This window comes from Gymnogyps californianus, chromosome 28, assembly GCF_018139145.2.
Source record: "Gymnogyps californianus isolate 813 chromosome 28, ASM1813914v2, whole genome shotgun sequence".
Lineage (NCBI taxonomy): Eukaryota > Metazoa > Chordata > Aves > Accipitriformes > Cathartidae > Gymnogyps > Gymnogyps californianus.
The window spans coordinates 6,261,272-6,281,939 of record NC_059498.1 but is presented as its reverse complement, the minus strand read 5'-3'; the positions used below and the strand labels follow the sequence as shown (position 1 = coordinate 6,281,939).

Below are 20,668 nucleotides of genomic sequence, written 5' to 3'. Positions count from 1 at the left end.
CCTCCACAGCAGCTGCTGCTCATGCTGGGGGACGCAGAGGTGTCTCGGCATGGTTTGCCAATATCTCATTGTTCTCGGGGCTCGCAGGGTGCTCTCCGTCTCTCCGCAGAAGCGGGGTTTGCTCCCGGAGCCATGTGCGCCCCAGCCCTGCGGGCGATGCACGGGGATGCGTTTCGGCCGAGTCAACACCAGCAGATGTGTTCGCTCTCCTGTGTCATTCCTCTCTTTATTTCATTTCCTTGAACATTTTTCATTAAAAATATAAATGCTTTTCTAAAATTAAACCCAAACGACCGACCTCGGAAGCGCTCATCCCAAGGGGCTGAGCCACACGGGGAGGGGCAGAACCCTTTGCATCCCCCCGGGACGCCGCGCGCGTCACCGAGAACAACCCACGTCTCGGCAGCGGGACGTCACCTCGCAGCCCTCTCCCCTGCCACCCCATTTCCCTCCTTCACCCCGCTCGGCCGCGCCTGCTCGGCCCCCTCGGCAACGCCGGCGCCGACGCCGCGCGGCTCCTTGCTCCGCGTTGGGCAGCCGCTTCCTCGCAGAGGGTTAATGCTTTTCCAGAAGGCTCCGAGGGAGACGGACCAGGCGGTGGCTGTGGAAGAGAAAGGAGAGGCTTGTCTGAGCTGGGCCTGAGAGCTGCGGGAGACGCAGAGATGGTGCAGGGTGGGAATGGCAGCGTGTGATAGCGCAGGCAGCGGCAGCAGCCCCCCTTTGCCTGGCACGGGGGGGGCAGAGGCACCGGGACCCCCCCGCCCCCCTTTGCCTCCTTTAAAATGATGCAACCGGGATCCCTTCTTGCTTCTCCTCCTAAGCTGTTTTATTTCTCTCCCTCTTGGGAACAAAAGCCACAAGTTCGTGCTGCAGCACTATAAAAGGCAGAGAGCAGCTTTTCCAAACGGGAAGGGGCTGATAAACCCAGCAGGGAGAAACCAGCCGCCGCACAACAGCCGGGGCACGTTTCAGCAGGCAAGGTGGCCTGATTTATAAAATAAACCCTGGTGCCCTCCTTCCAGCCCTGAGCAGGAACAGCTCGGCTGCCTTGGCCAGGCAGAGGAAGCAGCAGCCTTAAAACCAACAGCATTAAAACCAAAACTATCCCCTCTCCCCCCGCTCCCCGGACATGTTTCTTCCCAGAAATTAAAGCCTGGTGGGACGAGGAGCAGCCGGCTCACCTGGACGATGCTTCGATTGCGAGGCTGATGCTGAGCCGCATCTTCCCCAGCATCGCTCTAGAGCATGTAAATGATGTAGGAGAGGATCACCAGGCCGATGATGGCAAAAAACATCAGGATGAAAATATCCAGCATGGCGAGCGAGGAGCCGGTGGGGCAGGGGCTGCCGGGCTCCCCGCAGCGTGGCAAGGGGGATGCTCGGCAGAGAGCCGCTGCTTCGCTCGCCAGCCCCCGCGGCTCAGCCGCTGCGTCCTCCCCTCCCACCCGGAGCACGGCTTGCTCTGCTCAGGATGGAGAGATGATGCCGGAGCTGACGGAGCCGCTTTCCAGCGGGCAGGCGGAAAATAAAGGGATAAACCCAGGCGGTCAGATGGGGCTTCAGCCTCGCACGGGCGGAGGAGCGCTCGCTCAGCCCAGACCTGCGAGCAGGGCTCCCAGGAGGCACCGTCTGCCTGCGGGAGGGCTGCTTTGCCCCTGCTTCTTCCTACCCAAACTGCTGCCCGGTTTATGGGGGTGCTTACGGTGATGGGACCCCCAGTTTGCAGCTGGGAAAGGGCCCACCCTATGGGGAAAGAAGCAAAAATGAGCTTTGGCCATCGCAAAGCCATGTCGATCCGTCAGGACCGCTCCGAACTCTCACCTTTCAGAGTCTGGTACTCCTGGGGTACTGCAGCATCCTTTGCTTTCAGTGTCACACCGCCTGCTTCAGTACGGTTTAAAGCAATACGGTTTTAAGTGAGCACCAACAGCCATGGAGCCTTTTTGTTTTAATTTTTTTGGCTAGTGCTGTGGATGCAAATAACATCCTTCTCCACACACCTTCAAGATTTTCTTTTCCCCCTGCTAAATACTGTAGTTGCTGAAAATCCTACCTTGAGAGGCTGCAGCGGCCAAGCTAAGCCGTCGCCAGCCGCTCTCTGAGCACAAGGGCTGGCTGGGGTCTGGAGGACCCGGCTGTTGCGGTGCTGCATTCCCGGAGAGGTCGGGTGAAGCCGGGACCCGGTGTCCGTGCTGCGCTGCCCACAGCAAAGCTGAGGATTTCCCTGGGTGGGTCTGGTCTCCGGAGCAGCCACCAGCACACCTGAACCCTGGCAGATCCCAGACCCATGTTGTAACTGGCATTTGGCCTCCGAGAGCAAGACCCCGAAGCAGGTCAGCAAGCAGGGAGGCATCGCCTGCGCCTCTGCCCCGCTCTCTGCGAGGGTTTCTCCAACGTGGCTCGTGGCTGAAGTTCGAGGCTGATTTCCCGGGGCTCCGTGGTACTCGGTGGCCGCAGCACATCGGCCGGACACGCTGCAGCGAGGTTCCGAACGCTTCAGGCGCATCCCTTGGCTTCAAGCCATGCCAAGAGCAAGGGACGAGCCAAGCAGCTGCATCCCAGTTCGGTTCCCAGGGATGCCAGCGTTTCCCACTCCCAGGGGAGCCAGGCAGAGATGAGGATGCTGCTCTGGCAGCCTCCCCCAGACCCGAGATCCCCACCGTGTCCCAAGGGAGCAGGAAAATGGCCAGAAAAGCGACCGCAATCAAACCCAGCACAATCGGCAGGTAAAAATTATACTTTTATTTTTAATTCGAGTAAACCAGGAAGAGAATCGGTTGGTTTGTTCCATTCGATGGTTCGGTTAAAAAGGCCAAATAACGTTTTTTTATTGGTGGGTGCTCAACCCGACGGGAAGGAGTACACAAGGACAAACCCCAATCAAGCGACGGATCCGGAAGAAAACACGTTCTAAGCTCAGCACTGAGACGCAACCGGGGAAGCTGGGATGGACGAGGTCTATTTTACACGTGATGAGAAGCAACTTAGCTTTTAATTTTCCTTTTTTTTTTTACTATTTTATTTATTTATTTATTTTAAATACAGGTTTAGGTGCTTTTCAGCTATGAAAAAAGGCAAAAAAGTGCATAAGTCGAGAGAAAAGGCAGAAATCAAGCAGTAAGAGGTTTGTTTCCCATGGCAGGGGAGAAGGGGCAGGGCGTGGGAGGGGAGAATTAGGACAATGGTTTCAAGGTAGCATTAAAAAAAGGTCTGTATACCAAAACGTAATTGCCTGTGTTATTTGGTCCATTAAAAAACGGTTTATTCACATTGATACTCCCCCCCCATTCCCAGACAAGAACGTGATTAAGAGGATTAGCAGGGAGATGCGGACTGCCCCCCTGCCCAGCCGCCCCCTCTCCCCTGCTCCTGTGCTCGCTTGTTTTAGCACCAACTGGGATTCCCATCCCGTAAAGCCCATCCTGGCTGCTTCTGGGGTCCCGTTTTCACCCCGAGGGGACGACGGGGCCAGGAGGCCCTGTCACTGTCACTCTTCCCCCTCCCGTTGCAGCCGGCTGGGGAACGAGCCAGGAGCAAAAACGCTCCCCTCTCCCTGGCTCAGGCCCTCCCGGGGGGGTCTCTGCCCTGCCAGGAACCCCCTCCCCGCCAGAACAGCATTTGCTCCAGCAGCCCCCAACTCCGGTCACCCCAACCCCAGCACCGTCCATGAACCAGCCCTGCAGCCCCGTGTGCTTTGAGAAAGGGGACTGCAAGCGCGAGGCAGTGGGATCCTCTCCCCCTCCGCGAGACCGTCCCCGAGGACATGTCCCCAAACAGAGCCAAGGAATGTCTCAACTCCGCCGCTTTGGTCCCTAGATTCCCTCTTTTCCTTTGGGAATAGCAAAGGCAGCAGCTTCCCCTTGGAAGCATCCTGGCCGCTTGGTGCAGTGCAGCCAAAGCCCCCAGCAGCCCGGCAAGGGGACGGTCCCCTCCGGCTGCCCGGTGTCCATGGTCTGGGCTGAGCTGGGGCTGTGAGCGGGCACGGGGCAGCAGGAGCGCCGGAGGCAGCACGAAGGCATCACCACTGCCCCGATGTTCCGCTTCTGTGGCCCAGGAGAAGAGCATCCCGCTCCTGCCCTCCCCGCACAGGCTTCCAGTTATACCTGCCCCTGTCCAGCTCCAGGACCTTCGGAGCCCAAAAGAGAAGGGGACAGGGATGTGCTTTGAGATTTTGGTCCAGGATGCGATCCCAAGTCAGCGGTGGCCCCAAAAGCCACCGCCGCTGGGGACCACCGAGAGGTACAGGGTGACTTAGGGTGCCAAACCCCAGTCTCTGCCACTCAAGACTGAGCTGCCGGAGGGGACAGTCACCCAGGACGGTCCCCAGCGTGGTGGCTAAGGTGGAGGATCTTTCACACGCGGCTCAGAAGAGGCACAGGGATGGAGGCTGACCCTGCCGGCTTCCCAGACCCTCTACCCAGCAGGTGAACGGCTCAGGAGGGTCCCAAAAGCCCAGCAGCGGTAAGAGAAAAGCAGGAAGATTCTGGGTGAATTTGGGGAGCAACTACTGCTAAGAGGAAGAGGCTGCCCCGGCACGCGGGGCCCAGGGGACCCCCAGCCCCTGGCCCAAAGAGAGAAAGCCGGAGCTGCAGGGGGGACGTGAGGTCTCGGTGTCGCAGCGCTCCCCCCCAGCACAGAGGAGCGGGGAGCCCAGCCCATCTCCAGCCTTCGAGCGGGAGCAGCAGTCTCCAGGAGAAGCAACGCTGCGGCTACTCCTTTACCCGTGCCAGCACAGCCCCGGCTCGGCCCCGGAGGGATCGGGGAGGCGGAATGAGGCAGCCAGAGCCCAAGGCAGAAACAGCAAGAGCCGCTTCCAGGGCTGTCCAGAGCAGCCGCTCTGAATCCCAAGGAGAAAGAAAGGTTTTGTTTGAGATTTTAACTGCAAATGTTCTTCTGGTTTGAGGACTGAAGGGAGCAAAGACTGAATGGAAACACCGCACAGAGGAGCCGGGAGAAGCAACGGGACAAGCCAGAGCCAGAGCGGCGCAGGGTGGAGGCTGCCAGCCCATCCCTCCTGTCAGCCCAGGGCAGCCCTCGGGACGAGCATCCCTCACCTCGTCCACGCAAGACATCGCTGCCCTCTGCCCATCCCCGCCAGCGTCGGGGGAATTTGGTCCTAACAGACGGTCTCCTCCTCCCTTTGCCAGGGTCCCGGTGACTCCGGCTGCTTCCCCCAGCCACGAAATACCGGAGCACGCGGAAGGGCTAGAGAGGAGGGAGACCGAAGGAGAAGGAAAGCTGCGGCGGTTTGGTCTCTCGAGCCCCCAACATCCCTTGCAGACAGTCCCTCAGCCCCGACAGAGCTAGAAGAAAGCTAAATTGGTAAGAGAAACCGGAGGCGGCTGCAGAAACACAGAGTAACCAAGATGTCAGGACGTGGCTCCGGCGGGCGATGCCAGAGCACACGGGATAAGGGGTGCTGGGGCAGAGAGACGCACACACACACACACGGGGCCTGGCGCGGGCTGGGGGCTCGGCTGTCAGCCACGCGCCCCGTCCCCTCCCGCGGCTCAGATGGCCTCCACGTAGTTGGCGGGGAGCATGCCCGTGTCGCCTGTGCGCTCCACCGTGCCGTACATCCATCCGTCGTCGATCTGCTGCACGTTGATGATGGTGTCGCCGTCCTGGAAGGAGACCTCGTCTTCATCAGCTGCGTTGTAATCGTAGACAGCGCGGAAACGCTTCTGTGGGGAGAGAGGGGTCAGCGGGCACAGACCCTCCCCGTGCCCTGCCCCAGACGGGCAGAGTTGCCATCCGTGGGGGGGTCCCGGGGAGGAGGCAAGGAGCCCTGCAAGGAGCCCTGCCGAGCCCCATGCGAGAGCCGTGCCGGATCCAGGAGGTTTTCACCCGACACAGGGATGCTGGTGCCAGCGATAGCTGTGGCAAGCAGAAACCAAGCACCCAGCGTTACACCCGCCAGCCCCTTCAAAACTGCTCTTCCCCTGCACAGGAGCGGGGAGGAAGCAGAGCAAAAACCCTGACCCTCGGCGGGTGGAAACCGGGGGGCTGGTGTTGGGGTGGGCGCTGTGAGCCCTCGGGCTGTACTCACCCCCCCTCCAGAAGGGGCATTGCGCTGTGTAGAGGCTGGTGCCGCCGGCTCCTTGTAGCCGTAGGACTGAGACGACGGCTGCTGCTGCTGCTGGTAGCCTGGAAGGGGAGAAGGACGGGTCCGTTAGCCGGAGCTGGTGCTGGGATGTGGGGGACACAGCAAAGCCCCTCGCAAAGAAGAGCTGGCTGCCGCCCCAGCAAACGCAGGGCCATGCACCAGGGCAGGCTGCAAAGCCCGCAGCCCCTCGCCTTACCTGGGTTGCTGGGTTGGACGTGATGAGACGGCTGATGCTGCTGCTCCGCGGGCCTCCGGTAATTGGTGCTCTCCTGGGAGTTCCTGCGCTCCAGCTCAGCGCCCTCGCTGGGACTCGGGCCCATCCTGCTCCTCTCGAACTCTTCGTGGTATTTTATCTACAGCAAGAGGAGAGGAAAGAGAGGTCAGAGCGCAGGCGGGACAGCCCGGCAGCGCCGGCTATGAGGCCGAGCCTGGCCCCAGCCCTGGCAGCAGCTCCTGCAGCCCTTCAGCGCCAGGAACATCCTTCGTCTCGTCCCAGCTCATTTCTTTTTACTACCAAGGCCTCAGCATCAGCCATCTCGCAGCCTCCCCGGCAGTCCCAGGGGGCTTCTTCCCCCACATCTCCCCAGGCCATGGGGCCATTTGCTCAGACCCATTTGTGGCACAGAACAGAGGAGGTTTAAGCATCCTATGAGTGGGATATGCCATTTTTTCAGGTGTGGATGAGATTCAAGACCAGGCTCCCAAGCCCCCAGGGCTGCAGGAGCACGAAGCAAAAGCACCTTTAGGGAGTCCCCCCTGCACACGCCGAATCTGGTGTGCAACTCCCCAGCCCACGGCCAAGTACAGCGGGTGCCGTGGAGGTACCGCTCCAACACCTTCCCCCAGATCTCTCTTCAACTGAAGTGTGAGAGGGCCTCGGGGGTTTTCCTTGAAGGAGACTCAAAGCAGATACCACCAAACGCACCAGCTGCATCGGACTAAGCTTTCCCCCGCAGCCAGCACCGAGAGGCCCCCCCACCGCGGGCAGGAGGGAAGGGTTAACCCAACTGCCTGGGCACGGGTGTAAAAATTAATAGCCACTTGTGTTAATGACTGCATTGCCATCGGAAAGCACCTGGAGCCCATTTGTCTGCTGGTTAAACAGTTATTTACTGAAGGGCACTACAGCAGGCTCTCTGCAGAGAGCGAGCCTGGAGCAGAGCCACCCTCCCGGGAAGGAGAACACCCCGAGGGGAGCACCCTGCTCCCCCAGCGAGCCCGAGCAGGGATAGCCTCAGGACAGCACTTTCCAGCGGTCGGAGGCTCAGGCTCTGCGCAGCTCCGTTGCCAGGAGGGTTTCCCCGTGTGCAGGACCGTATCGGCACCCACCACCAAGGGTGGTTTGGGGCACCTCTGTGCTGCGGAGGCGTTCATGCCCCAGTGAGCGCTGCCGTGCTGGGCAGCCCCCTTTGCCGCCCGTGTGCCTGCCCAGCTACACCCTTGGGACGGAAACGCTGCCTGCTGAGCCCGGCTTTCTGCAGGGAGTGGGTTTGTTTCTGCGTCTTTATTAAGTGGGTCACTGCAACCCCAGGCTGGCAGCCAGATGCCCACGGGGAAGCTGCTGAAAACTGCTACCGTGGCTGAGAGAGGGTGAAGGGGGCTGAGCAGAGGGACACGGGCTGGTCTTATCTCTCTGCTGTGTTATTTAATGCTCCCAAACCTCCAAAGATTCTCTCAAAAAAGAGTGGTGCTTTCTGTAACAAAGACCACAGTCCCGCTCCACGGCACAGAAGCTGTGCTCATCTCCTGCCAGCTCAGACCCCAGGGAAAATCTTCCAGCCAGGCCCGCTTCCCAAGTGGGAAGCCTTCCCCAGCCCTCGCTGTCCTGGGGTTTGGTGTGCAGATTACATCCCGCAACTCCCCCAGGAGAGATCAGGACTTGCCAGGGAACTGCACAATGGGATCAGAAGAAGAGGGAATAAACAACCTCCTCCCACCCTGCTGGGCATTCTCCTGTTCCTGTACGCGTGTGAGCTCCCGTCTGTGTGCGGGCGCAGGCACCGTCCTCCCTCTCCCCGCATTCCTGCGAACCCAGACCCTGCTCCCCTGGGCAGCCCGGGGGGAGTAGACGGCAGCTCCCACCCCAGGGGCTTTGTCCCCAAGGTAGGGGATGCTTCAGGATGAAAAAGCGAGAGCAGCTCAGGGCACTGCAGAGCTCGAAGCGGGAAAGGAGCTCACAGAAGCCGCCTGTCGAGTGGACACCCAAGAGGTTTCTCATGCAAAGCTGTGCTCCAGGGGCAGGTTTACCAGTCAGGGAGAAGCCAGCCTTCCCAGGGTTTCACAACAGCTCCTGGGCACTTGATAAGGAACACGCATGACTTTCACTAGTGGCTAAAGGTTAATTAACTCCCTGCGTTCTGCTGAAGGCAGATGCTACTGCAGGCTCTTGTGCCACGGCACCTGGGAGCGCAGGGTTGAGTTTGGACAAGGGACAGATACACCCCACGTCTGCCGCAGCTCTACGTGCGAGCGTGCATCCTCCTCGTTCACCATGGCAACACACAGACGTCCACGTCTGCCACGCACCGCACCACCAGCGCTTGGATATGGACGGAGGCTGCTGGGTGAAGCACAAGCTGCCAGGCCAGCTGCCGCTGAACTCGGGCATGGTTCTAATATAATTTGCGGAAACGGAAGAGCTGGGTCTCTTGCAGACACAGGACAGAGCTCCTCTTCCAGAAGGTCAAGGGAGGAGGGAGATGCTGCCGTGCAGCCCCCAGGAACCTCTCCACATCAGGGCAGAGGCAGGATGATGGCAGGAGGGAAGCCATGCACAGCCAAGGGACCTTGAGGAGCTCCCTGCAAGGCTGCTCTGGTGCAGCAGCCACCGCGAGATGTGGGCTGTAGGTAGGGAAGCGGATGACGCTGCCTGTCCTACCCTGGGGGCTGGTGACAGCAGGTGGTGGGACCCTGGGGACTGTGTGCAGCCTCGGCAGAAGCCAACAGCAACAGCAGCAGCTGCAGCAAACGCTCCCGACAGCCGGATGGCTGGAAAGGGCTTTGCGGGAGTCAGGAGGGGTCAAGGCAAGCGGAGCCTGGCAGAGGACAGTCACAGCTGCAGAGGGACAGGAGGAAGAGGTGTGCCTTTGGCCAGGGTTTCCACACACAAACACGAGCCAGAGAGAGCACAAGGACTGGAGTCCCTCAGGGGGAGCAGCGCGGGGCTGGCCCCAGCGAGCCCGGACCACGCAAGTGCTGCCCACGCTGTGGGTTACAGTCACAAGCAGGGGCGGATGGGACTGCCCCTGGTCCACATTTGCCCCCACCAAATGCCACTCTCTGCTGCTCTCCTTGCTGCTCACAGTCAACGTGGACTTGAGCACCTCAGGAGAAGTGAAGGACTCGGATACCCCTCTGGATCCGGCTGCAGCATCTGCCAGCATGGAGGAGCCGGGAGAGGTGCAAGAGGGTCATAAGATGCCCAGGCAAACGGGTTGGAGAATTAACGCTGCCAGGCTTTCAAGATGGTGCAGCCTCACGTGCTCGTTAGCAGCCATCAGAGTGTGGGTCCGCTCCTGGCTGCGCGGGCAGAGCCCCCTCCCCAGCATCCTCCGGCGGGAGGAAGGTCGTGGCAATATCACATGCAGAGATTAGAAGCTACTCACGTTGCTGATCTGATCCTGAGTCTTTTTGATTCTCTGCAGCTCCGGGGTGTCAGCCACCACGCTGAAGCCTTTCCCCTTGTTCTTCTCAAACTCCTCCTTGTAGCGAATCTGGGTATAAACAAGAAAAAACAGATGTAAACATGGGGGAAAGCTGGCGTGCACAGCAGCTAGATTCAGCAACAGACCCTCACCGTGACCCATATGCTTCAGGAGATGCAGCAGCTTCTAACAGGGCCTCTGCCTTGCTCAGGAGACCCCCCCAACATATCCAGTAATAGCAAAATGGGCCATTGCCAAGAGCTGAAACACACAAACAACTTCCTATGCATCTGCTGATCTTGTTTCTCTTTCAGCAGGGGCTGGGGTAACTCAGATTTACTTTGAATTTCCTGTGGGCTACCAGCGCGCCCAAGTGACGTACCACGGAGCAGCTGACCCATGGCAAGCTGCCTGCTTGAGAGCCCCGAGGATTTTATGAGCTACACCCGTACAAAAGCGTTTCCACGTCAGGGGACGTTTAGCCGCCTCTGGGAAGGAATACACCCAGAAGACCATAACGAAACCAGAGCGTGGAGGGTGGAGGCTGGCAAAACACAAGCATCCTCATTTCTGTTTGCCAGACACTGACATCAGCATCCCTTCCCATCACACCCAGGAGCTGAAAAGTTCCGTGGGTTGTTTTGTTTTTTTTTTTTTAAAATATATCTCTACACAGCTTTAAGACTGGGGTTTCCAGCTCTCCCAGGAGGGAGCTAACACAGCACACAACCACAGCCCAGATGTGCTCCCCAGCCCTCGGCAGCCTCGGCTCTGGGGGCTGCTGGTCCCGGTCCCAGCTTGGCCCGGCTCTGCACAGGACCTCTGCTCCCACCCAAGTCACCCAGAAGCAGAAGCAGCTTCTGCGGAGGCTGAAACCCAACTGCTGACTCAATGGCTCCAACAGGGAAGGAAACAGCACCCAGCTGCCTGGCCCACCCCGACACAGCGGCTTTGCGGACTTTCGGATCCGAGCGGCCAGAAAGATGCCCCATTTTTATGGTGGGGGAGTGGATGTGCAGAGAGACACCCTGACCTCCTCCATCCTCTCTGTGGGGATCTGGCCCTGCATCGATGCCTGTCAGGAGCTGCCTCTGCCCGTCTGGGGAGGAAAGAGCCTTAAGGGGCTCTGTCCAGTGGCAGCCTACAAGCGTGCAGCCAAAGCTACCCTTGCCAGGGACTCACCTCCCCGGAGCTCGCCTTGTGCGCTGCAGACAGTTGTACAAAAGGTCACCACCGCCTCTCACGCAAGGAGATCAAACCTCCGGGCCCCAGTGCAACCGGCACGGACAGACACAGCAGCCTGGCTCTGTGCGTGCAAAATGGGGCTGATGCTCACCCCCTCGGGCTGGTGGGAGGCTGCGGGCAGCGGGGCAGAGCTGCCGGCGGTGGGAGAAGAGGAGCAGGAGCTGCCTTTGATGGAGCGGGCTGGGAGAGCAGGCGATGCATCGCTCCCTGAGCAGGAGCAGGGAAATGCTCACTCGAGCACAGACACCGGCACGTCTGGCCAGCACAGGCAGCTTTCCGTAACCCTTCCCGTCCCGCAGCCGGACGGCAGCCTGCCAGACGGATGGTCGGGAAGCTGGGCTGGCCCCACAAAGAAAGAGCTTGCAGGATGAGGGCTGCGCTTGCAAATTGGCGCCGCGCTCACGTGCCGTGCCAAGATAAAGCTCGGAGGCAGAGAACCGGCAGCATGGCGGGGGAGGCGGGATAAAGCTGATTTCTCCCCGACACACACTCCTACAGAGACACTCCTTCAGACCTCACATACTTGCCTCCCATCCAGACGGCGCATCCAGCTGGGCCTGGAAACACCTTTCAGGAAAGGCTGCCAAACATTTTATAATAGCTTCTGGTAAAGCCAAGACACCTCTGCCGCCATCTGGGCTCTCCCGTGGCCTTGCCCGGCTCCAGCGTGGGACCCAGCACAGCAGGCAGGGGCAGGCAGCATCTGGGCCACGCTGACGTGCCCAGGTCAGACCCCTCCGGTGCCGGAGCCAGCCAGGGCTGCGGGCATGCAGCACATCACGGAGCAGGTCCTGTCCCCTTCTCTGGTCCAAAACAACACAGGAAACAAGAGATTTCCAGAGGAAATTGAGACACCGCCATTTCCATTTTGCAGAGGGGCTGCAGGCTCAGGCCAGCTCTGTGCATCCCGCACCCCAGCTGGCCCTGCCGGGAGCCTGGGGGGGCTCAGGGACCGCAGTGCCCACGGCTCACAGGGTTTTGTCTGGAGCAGGAGGGGATGCCAGACACCGGCTCTGCAATGGGCACGGGCAGGCACACGGGATTGCTCACCGCTGGCTGCATAGGTTACGGTGGTGAAGATACCCCAGAGCTCGGTGCTCTGCTTGCAAACACAACATTTCCTCTTCCTATCTTGCAAGCCAGGAGAAATGCAAGCTTTGGAAGCATGTCAGAGCCCCCACACCTTCACAGCCACAGGGTATCACAGAAACCCTTAGGTAGATGGTGTAATCTGTGAGTCACGTTAGATTTCTAACTCTAATGCGACATCAGAAAGCAAAGGCTTAATGAAGCAGGCCGCAGAGTCCACCCTGGGAGGATATTAATACAACCAAGATGCCAAAGCACATCAGAGGAACACGAGAGACCGATTTCAAGGCAGAAGTCTCCTTTTGCTTGAAGCAATAAGAAGGAGAGAGGAAAAAAAAAAACCAAAACTTTTGCTGGCTGGGGTAAAGAACATAGCTCAAACATCACCAATTAGGAAGGAGCAGCCTCAAGGTGTTAACCATCGGGCACGAGGAACCAAAGGTTAACAGACCTGCGACATAAAACCTATGACACACACCCGGACAGGGGATCAGGAGGGGGTGAGTCAGCCCTGCGAGCCGCTCTACAAAGCACCAGCCCCAGTTTGCTCAGCTGCAGCGACAGGCGGGCAGAGGGGCCGGGTTTGTCCTTTATCTGCTCTACTTTCAATAAAGGCTGTTTTTCCTTGAGAGCTCTGCAGCCCGGGCGTGGGATGCTGGCCCCGCCGTTGCGCCTGGAGATGCTGCCTGGAAGAAAAGGGTTTATCCCGCAGCCGCCTGCGCAGCTGGCCCCAAGGAGGGGGCACCAGCCTCTGTGCTGGCTGCAAACGCACAAGTTGACAAGCTGTAAGAAATCCAAGCTAGAAAGATAGAGTCACCAAGCCAGAAGCTAATCACAAGGCTAAGCAGTTCCTTTGATAAGTTCCGTATTTTTACTCTCCTAAATCCCACCCTCCTCCATCTTCCTTGGTTGTTTTTTTTTTTTACCCCTCTAACTTTCAGGATACAGGAACTTGGCCCTAAAAACCTGCCATATGGGGATGCCTGACTGCAGGGGGACCCGATCCTAGAGCCGCGGGGGGGAAGATGCTGGTACTTGGGGGCAGGTCTAACCCAAAACACACTGCCCAAGGCTGGTGCTCCCAGCTAGCTGGGGTTCCTGCACGCCAGCACGCCTGGCTACGGAGATCAGAGCACAGCACGAGCATCGGGGCAACACTGGGAGGAAGCAAGGGAGGCCACCGGGCAGACACTGTCCCCGTGCTCAGCACAGGGGAATTGCTATTTAACAGGATCCACAGCCCTTCCCAGCTTCGGCACAGGAGCAGTTGGGTCCTGCCGGGCTGCAGCCATCGCCAGGGCTGAGCGAGAAGGCCGGAAAGGAGGGAGGAAGCATTCAGACAAGGCGCTTTTCAGCTTCTCCCTGCCCTTATATGGGCACCGGGTTGTGCAGGCAGGAATCTGGCAGGCAGCGCTGGGTGGGGAGAGGTGACCCGTGACCCCCGGCCGTAGAGGAATCCCACTCCCAGCACAGGATGCCTTTAGCGAGGCATGAATCCTTGCTCCAGCCATGCTGCCAGGGTCCTGCTCCCTTTGCTCCCTCGGGAACTCGAGTGCAGGTGACCCTGGGTGATACAGAGGGACAGAAATGCACGGCTGAGTACGTCCTGCCATGCTTTCACAGGGCACGCGAGTACCGCTGTGCAAGGGGCTGTAAAGATCCATCACTCCTGCCCCTCCTGCCAGAGCTGCCAACCCACACAGCCACTCCTGTCGCTCTGGCTCGTAGCTGCCTTTCATCCACACACTGTACTAAAGAGCTGAGTGATGCAGACAGTGCCAGATCCGCACCTCATCCCATAATGATAAAATGGGATCCACAATTAATTTCCCCAGAGGACTTGTTCTCTTCATGATAGGGAAGAGAGTGACGACTCGTGCATCCGTGCGTTATCCGAAGGGAGCTGGAGAACAGCCCTTCACACATTACATTACAACCCCTCGCAGGTCTCGGCTCCAGCACATTCAACCCTCCTTGCGTCCACACCCTCGGCAGCAGCTCCCCAAGGTGACAGACGCAGGGCTGCCGGAGGGACAGGAGCCGGGTACCTGCCTCCCACGCCACGGGAGCCTCCACCCTCTGGCAGGAAGGGCTGCACCCAAACCCACCCATTTTAAGAGTTTGAAAGAGGAGCCACAGGACAGGAACCTGCAATTTTCTTGCCGCACGTGGGCTGTAAGACAAGGCTGCAGGCGTAAAAGCTGTCACTTTGGAGACTCATTTAGCTGCACAAGACATCATTATCCAGTGCCTAGCAGTGACCGGAACAGGAGACGCCTTCTCAGCACACACAAATAGCAGAGGCATCGGGAGCGACATGAAACCGCTCCAGCTCGGCACGCAGCTGCCCCATCCCCACCCTCCGGCAAACAACCAGCTTTTCCAGTCACACCAGGGTGGACAGGCAGTGTATTTTTGGTGGGAGGAAATATAGGATCAGCCTCCTCAGGGTCATCTACAAGGACAGCAGCTCTCTAGCCCCACAGGAGCCCGGCTCCAGAGGAACAGGCAAAACCGCTGGGGAGCATCACTCCCATCGCCAGGGAATGACCCTCCACCAGGCAGAAATCCCTTGCAGAGGACACAGACCCAGCAATCTCCCTTCTCCTACAGCAGCTCCCAGCCACAGCTTCTCCGGAGCGACACGCACTCGGGGAAGCCTCACACCGAGGACCAAAGGCTCAGCCACAGCTTAGTTCGGCTGGCAAATGCAAGCTTGAAAACAAGATGTGACTGTTCACATAACCCTGATCTTACTCCACACGGGATTTTACTACTAGACCCACGTGCAGAGCTCTGCCTGTCCCAGCAGTGCTAGCCAGGACGTGCTTTTTAGGTGGCACTTGAACTGGCAAACTGTAGTGCAGAAGCCCTCCTGCTAAGCTGTCATCACTGCAAAGCAGAGCCAGAGAAGCTTCTCCACAAGCCTTTCCCTGTCTCAGCTAACAGCTCCAGTTCATCCAGTTAATTTGCAAGACTGTGAACCCCGCTGCCGGCTCTGGAAGGGCTGAAGTGACCCCAGGGGTTTGCTCAGCTCCTGCAATTAGTAAGAAGGGATTGTCAATAAACCAGAGCGGCTGCTAGTGTTTTAGCTAGAGTGCTTCAAGAAATACAAATGTTTGGTGCTTGGAAAATAGGAGACTCCCTTTGTAGGCAGAACAAAGGCAGAGAGGAATTAAGATCTTATCTGAAGTGAAGTGTGATCTATCCTCCGGAGGGCTCTGGGTGCTTCAGCCTGGCAGTTTCCACCTGGTTCAGCTTTGCCACCTCCCTCCCACTGCCCCTGCATCCCTCCCCGGCCCCTCTCGGCAGGGGCTCTGCCAGCACCCCAACAGCCAGCACCCCCCCAGCAGCCTCTTCTCCCTCCCGCTCAGAGCAGTCCCACTTTGCAGCTCATCCCAGCATGAGACCAGCACTGAAAAGGCAGGGTGCTGGTGCCTGGCAGACCCTGCCTGCACCCCAGCCCCTCTTCTGCCATGTTCACGTGCAACCAAGAGCGCAGAAGGCTCTTACACCCCTGTGCTATACCAGCTCAAGCCCCTAAAGTCCAGGAGACCACCAGGAGCTGGGCACGGCTGCTTCTCTCCCAGGACAGAGGTCCTGCTGGCGTTTGAGTTGTGGTGACCAACTTCTGGAGGCTCAGACTCAAAAGAATAAAGACACCCCCTGCCCGGCAAGGCAGCTGGCTTTGCCTCCAGCCACCTCCCGCACACCACGAGGAGCTGAAAGTCCCAACAAGCTACAGAAAAGCCCAGGCAGCGGAGCACGCTCCCTCCCCAGGGTCTCCTTTAATAAGCAACAACTAATGAAGAGCCTGAATTCATTGCAAAAGCAGCGCTGGAGACTCCAGACCACTCGGTGTGGCATTATCTCGATTGTTACCATGGAAAAGCAACTGTGTCCCCTTAACCGCTCTATGAAACACAAAGCCAGCCCCAGGCTGAGCTCTAGCTCTACGCTTGAGCCAAGCTGCACTTGTGCAAGCCAGGGAGCTGTTGGGCAACTTGCTCTGAGGAAGAGACCTTTACAAAAGCAGAGGTTTCAAAACTCAACGCTGGCTGCACAGGCACCACCAGCTCTATCTAATAGGTGAGGTCCTGAGGTTCCCTCTCCTCCGGCAGAATGCATTCCCAGGCAGTCTGCTTTCCAGCTCCTGACACGCTCAGGCTAAACGGGAAGAGAAAGAAGGAAGGTCACCGCATCCTTCACAGCACAGCGGGGAGAGGAGCGCTCTGATCCCAAAAAATGACTGTTCACCCTAAAAACACTACGGCAAATCCTGTGCTGTCCTCCCTCTGCCCAGGACCCACACCGTTACAACGCTGAGCTGAGCCAGCATGCCTTGCTGACAACACTCCGGGCAGTCTTTTTGCCCCTTTTCAAAGGGAAAAAGAAATGAAATAGATTCCCAGAGCAGTTGCCACATCCTGCGAGACGCTGACTCAAGCCAAAATTGCCGCTGGATGCATTTTCTTCCAGCGCAGCGTACTCTGAGCACACGCCTGCAGTTCTGAGACATCGAAGCTCACGACAACGGTTCAGGGCATCGTCTCAGATGCTTCGGCACAGCCTCTCAGCAGAGCAAAGTTCCGTGAAGAAGGGTCACCCACCAAAGCTGCCCGTTTCTGTGCCAACCTCACCCTTCCAGCTGTTTCTCTGCTAAATTGATGCTCACACTTCTGTTCTCAGTATCTTGGAGTAAGAGAAGGAAACCAGGGATTGCTCCTTGGCCCACCCAAGGGACCAAGAGCCAAGCAGTTCCCACCGCATTATCAGGAGATACCGGCATGAGAACCCAGCCCACAGCCGTGCATCAAGGCCGGGGACTTTTGCTGATCCAGGGACACCTTCAGGGTATAAAACGGGACATGTCTGGACAACACCCTTCTCAAACAGGCTCTTCTCTTCCCACTAGAGAAAGAAATCCTTATCTGTGCCAGTCGTTATCCCTTCTATCTGTTTATTTCTGCTTGCCAGAGCTTTCAAGCCCTACAAGATTTGGGTTTACCTGAAATACTCGCCTAGAGAGTCAACGCCTGTCCAGATGAGGCCGTTTGCCATCTCACCTGATTATGTGGCTGGATGTCAGCCGGGAAAAGGTAAACTGGTGCAAGGCATGGACTGGGAGAGGCGGACTGCCTGCTGGACCCTTCCCACCTCCGGGAGGTCCCAGCAGCCACGGATGAAGGGAACAGCAAACACAGCTGAGATGGGCGAGACCTGAGAGGAGGGACCCACACCCCAAACCCGCCTCTCCCTCCTCTCTGCGAGGGCGTAGGAAAGCACCAGAGCATGGGAGAACGTAGGGCGACGGGGCAAAGCACGGTGGCCCCGGGCGAGGAGAGACCCGTGTGCTCACCTGGCTCTGAAGCTCGCTCTGCTGCTTTAGACGCAGGTTCTCAGGAGTGTCTGCCACCATGGTGAAGGACTGCTTCGGGTAGTGTCTGGGGAGAGAAGGGAGATGGTTAGCCACGGTGTTCCCACGGGCCATGACCGTGCTCACTGCCCTCTCTCATCCACCCCCACGACCAGCAGCCCCCAGGAGATCCAAGGGCTTTGGCCCTGCTCCAGGGCATCGCGGCGAGCGGCAGCACAGCCAGGGCTGCGGGCACAGCGACACGCAGGTTTAGCAGTAACCAGCGGGGAAGACGGGATTTCTCCCTGTGCACGCTCACCTGCGCCTGACACCTTCCCCAGCAGATACACATTTCTCACTGGGTTCTCTCCCAATCCCCGTATATTAACTTCAGCTAAACTTCAGTTTTATCAAAAAAGGGGAAGGGGAGGTTTTTTTCCCCAGGGGACAAAGCCATTCCAGGTTTGTGCCTGTCTGATTTCTGGAGAGACCTTAACACATCTTCAATGTTTCACTAAACAGTCCTCAGGGTAACATTAGTCCAAGGAAATGCTGCTAACACTCTGGTTTACAATGACTTTGGCCGTTTCACTGTTTCGGCTGTGAAAGGTCAGAGAGGAGCAGGGTGGTTTCACTTGCTTATTTTACTGATGTTTCAGCCACACAAGCCTCATGTTATGGTTTCCTGGTACTGCAGAATATCACGACCCTGGCATAAACCATGTCAGCATAACCGTGCCCGTCTTAGGGCACAGGCTGCACTACTTATCTGCACCAGTTCAACATGTTTAGTGAATCCTTAGGACATGCCCAGAATGGGAGTGTAAAGCAGGAGACCTCCGTCGTGGTCTGGCTACAAGCCAGCAGCTATTGTTCTGAAGTGCCATACAGCAGTTTCTGCAAACGCATACAGCCTTTGCTATAGACAACATAAATTAACAGTTAGAAGAACTCAGGTACAGGGAGAAAGTAAGTATCTAAATCCTAAAGCTGGAGGCTGCTACAAGCCCCATCCAAGCAGACGGGTGAGCTCCACGTGGCCATTCCCACCTCCAGGAGACACGGAAAACACCAAGAGGCAAATCGCTGCCATAACAGGGTCTGTTCAGCGTGCAAACACCTCCAGCCGGGCTTGCCCAGACCCCGCTGGCAGTTATTGCTAGAGTCTCTCACGCTGCCAAGAAGTGGCAGGGTCAGTCCCAACACCACGGTGCTTTACCACTCAGGTCCTGGTCCTTCACTCGGGGTCAGCTATGTCCTGCATCACAGAGGATGCTCTCGCCCACGGCCAGATCCAGTCCGGGCAGCCACCCTCGCTGTATCTGGAGCACTACACGTGGTGCTGAGGAAACAGTTTGCAAGAGGAACGTTTCCAGACTGCTCAGCACTGGCCGCCGTGGAGGCAAAGCCCTCCGTGCACAACGCTCCCCAGGAAAAGTCCAGAGAGGAAATCTGACACTGAACAGATGGTAACTGCTCTCACGGGACGGCAAAGAAACCGAAGACATCCCACAGCAGCACTTCAGGTTTATAACGCAGATAGAGAGCAAGAAGGGGAAAACTGCCTTTTGAAAGGGTCAGAGGTTTCTCTTTCACAAGAGTTAAAGCCAGACTCCCACATTGGGTGGCAGAAAGACTGCAGGATTTTAGGGAAAGTTACTGCCTAGGGCACAAGAGCGGGTGGGAGGCACAGAGACAGCACCATCCCCATCCCTGGTTCACACTGAACATGCATAGCATGAGGGCAGCACGTCATGCTGCAGCTCAGCTGCGCTTTCAAATACATGCAAGAACTTGGATAAATTCCCCTGCAAAGCCAGGCAATCTGACTGTCCTCTCACTGTAGTAGCTCTTGAAAGAGCTGACCAGGCTAAGCAGCCCACTGAAAACAGACTGCAGCTCCTCAGAGGACAACTGGGAGGTCTCACTCACTCTTGGGGATCTGAAGGCTTTGATCACACCACTGATCCCGGTTTCAGGGCTATAACTCAGACCGTGCAGCCTCCAGTTCCCACATCTCCATCCGTGTAGCCCAACGGGTGGCTGAACCAAGCTCTCACTTGAGGGCTATGCAGAAACTACAGGATAGCTGCAGCTCCTGTCCTTTCCCAGACCACATGAAATGGGTCTTTGTGGGTCTTGAGAGGCCCCCGGGCTCTGCTTTGGGAGCTTGTGTGCTCCAGCATTAGCAATTATCTATTTACAGAACGAGCATTAGCACCTCTGCCCAAGGCTAACTGAAGTGTGGTCAAAGGAGGGTAAATGAGCAGAAAGCCAGCTGCATGTGGAGGAGTCTGGTTGAAAGCCGCTGCCTTAGAGCAGTGCTGTTGGAGCAGGTCAGCAACAGATAGGCAACCACAGACCTGCAAGAGCAGCACATACCTCAGTAAAGCAGCAATGCAGGAAACTCAGGAATAAAAATAGCTGCCTCAGCCTCACTGAAAAAATAAAGAGAACACCCCCCCCCCCCCAGAAACCAAACAATGCAGATGTGGTTTGCAGAAAGGGGAAAAGACAACTCAGCAAGCAGCAGCTCGCTGCCTGCTCCCCTCCCCAGCCCTGCGGTGCGCAGCATGGCAAGAGAACCCACCCTCCAGCCAGCTTCCCCAAAATAATACACCACCACCTCCCTGCTCCAGATCTTGTCCCGCTGGACATCACCTACCGCCACGTCCCATCACCACCATCCCAGCCGCCTGGTGCTTTAGGGGAGCTGGGAGTCCACACCAGGGTCCCAGAAGGAAGGGAAATATTCAGCCCATCTGAGGACAGCCATCCCATGAGCATCGGGTGGGTATTGGCCATGAGACCCCAGCCAGCCCTCATCCTTCACCAGCACGTGGGGACACACAGAGGATGCAGCTGTACCCACACCAAATAAGCCTAAATTAACTCTCCGCAGCCCCCCCAAACATCCAGCAATAAGATCGAAAAGGACAAGAATCAGTTTTACACAAACAGATCACCAACTGTTTGAAGGATATAATTTAATCTCTGTTTAGATTAATCTGATTAGAGGGGATATAATCCTGTGTGTTCAGGCTCCCTTCCCCACTACCTTCGGGCACTGGTATGTCAAGGCTTCACACTGGGATACAGTATCAAGGCAGATATTTCACCAAGCTACTGCCTGCGGCTTGCTGCAGAGAAATTCCTGCATTAAGACTCCAATAACGATAAAATCTAATTCTCCAGGAGGGTCCTGCACTCACCAGGAGCAGCGGACAC

At 57.6% G+C, this 20,668-nt stretch overlaps 1 protein-coding gene across 1 annotated transcript in view; it reads right to left on the bottom strand.

Annotated features, from left to right (window-relative positions):
* Nucleotides 1-2,722: 2,722 nt before the first annotated feature.
* Nucleotides 2,723-20,668, bottom strand: part of LASP1 (LIM and SH3 protein 1) — a 34,959-nt gene continuing 17,013 nt past the window's right edge. Inside the window, exons 3-7 of the mRNA XM_050911821.1 lie at nt 17,444-17,528; nt 9,712-9,819; nt 6,303-6,459; nt 6,050-6,147; nt 2,723-5,684 (exon numbers count right to left, since the gene is read on the bottom strand). Coding sequence (XP_050767778.1) covers nt 5,511-5,684; nt 6,050-6,147; nt 6,303-6,459; nt 9,712-9,819; nt 17,444-17,528 — 622 coding nt within the window. The 3' untranslated portion in view covers nt 2,723-5,510. The remainder of the gene's footprint in view (nt 5,685-6,049; nt 6,148-6,302; nt 6,460-9,711; nt 9,820-17,443; nt 17,529-20,668) is intronic.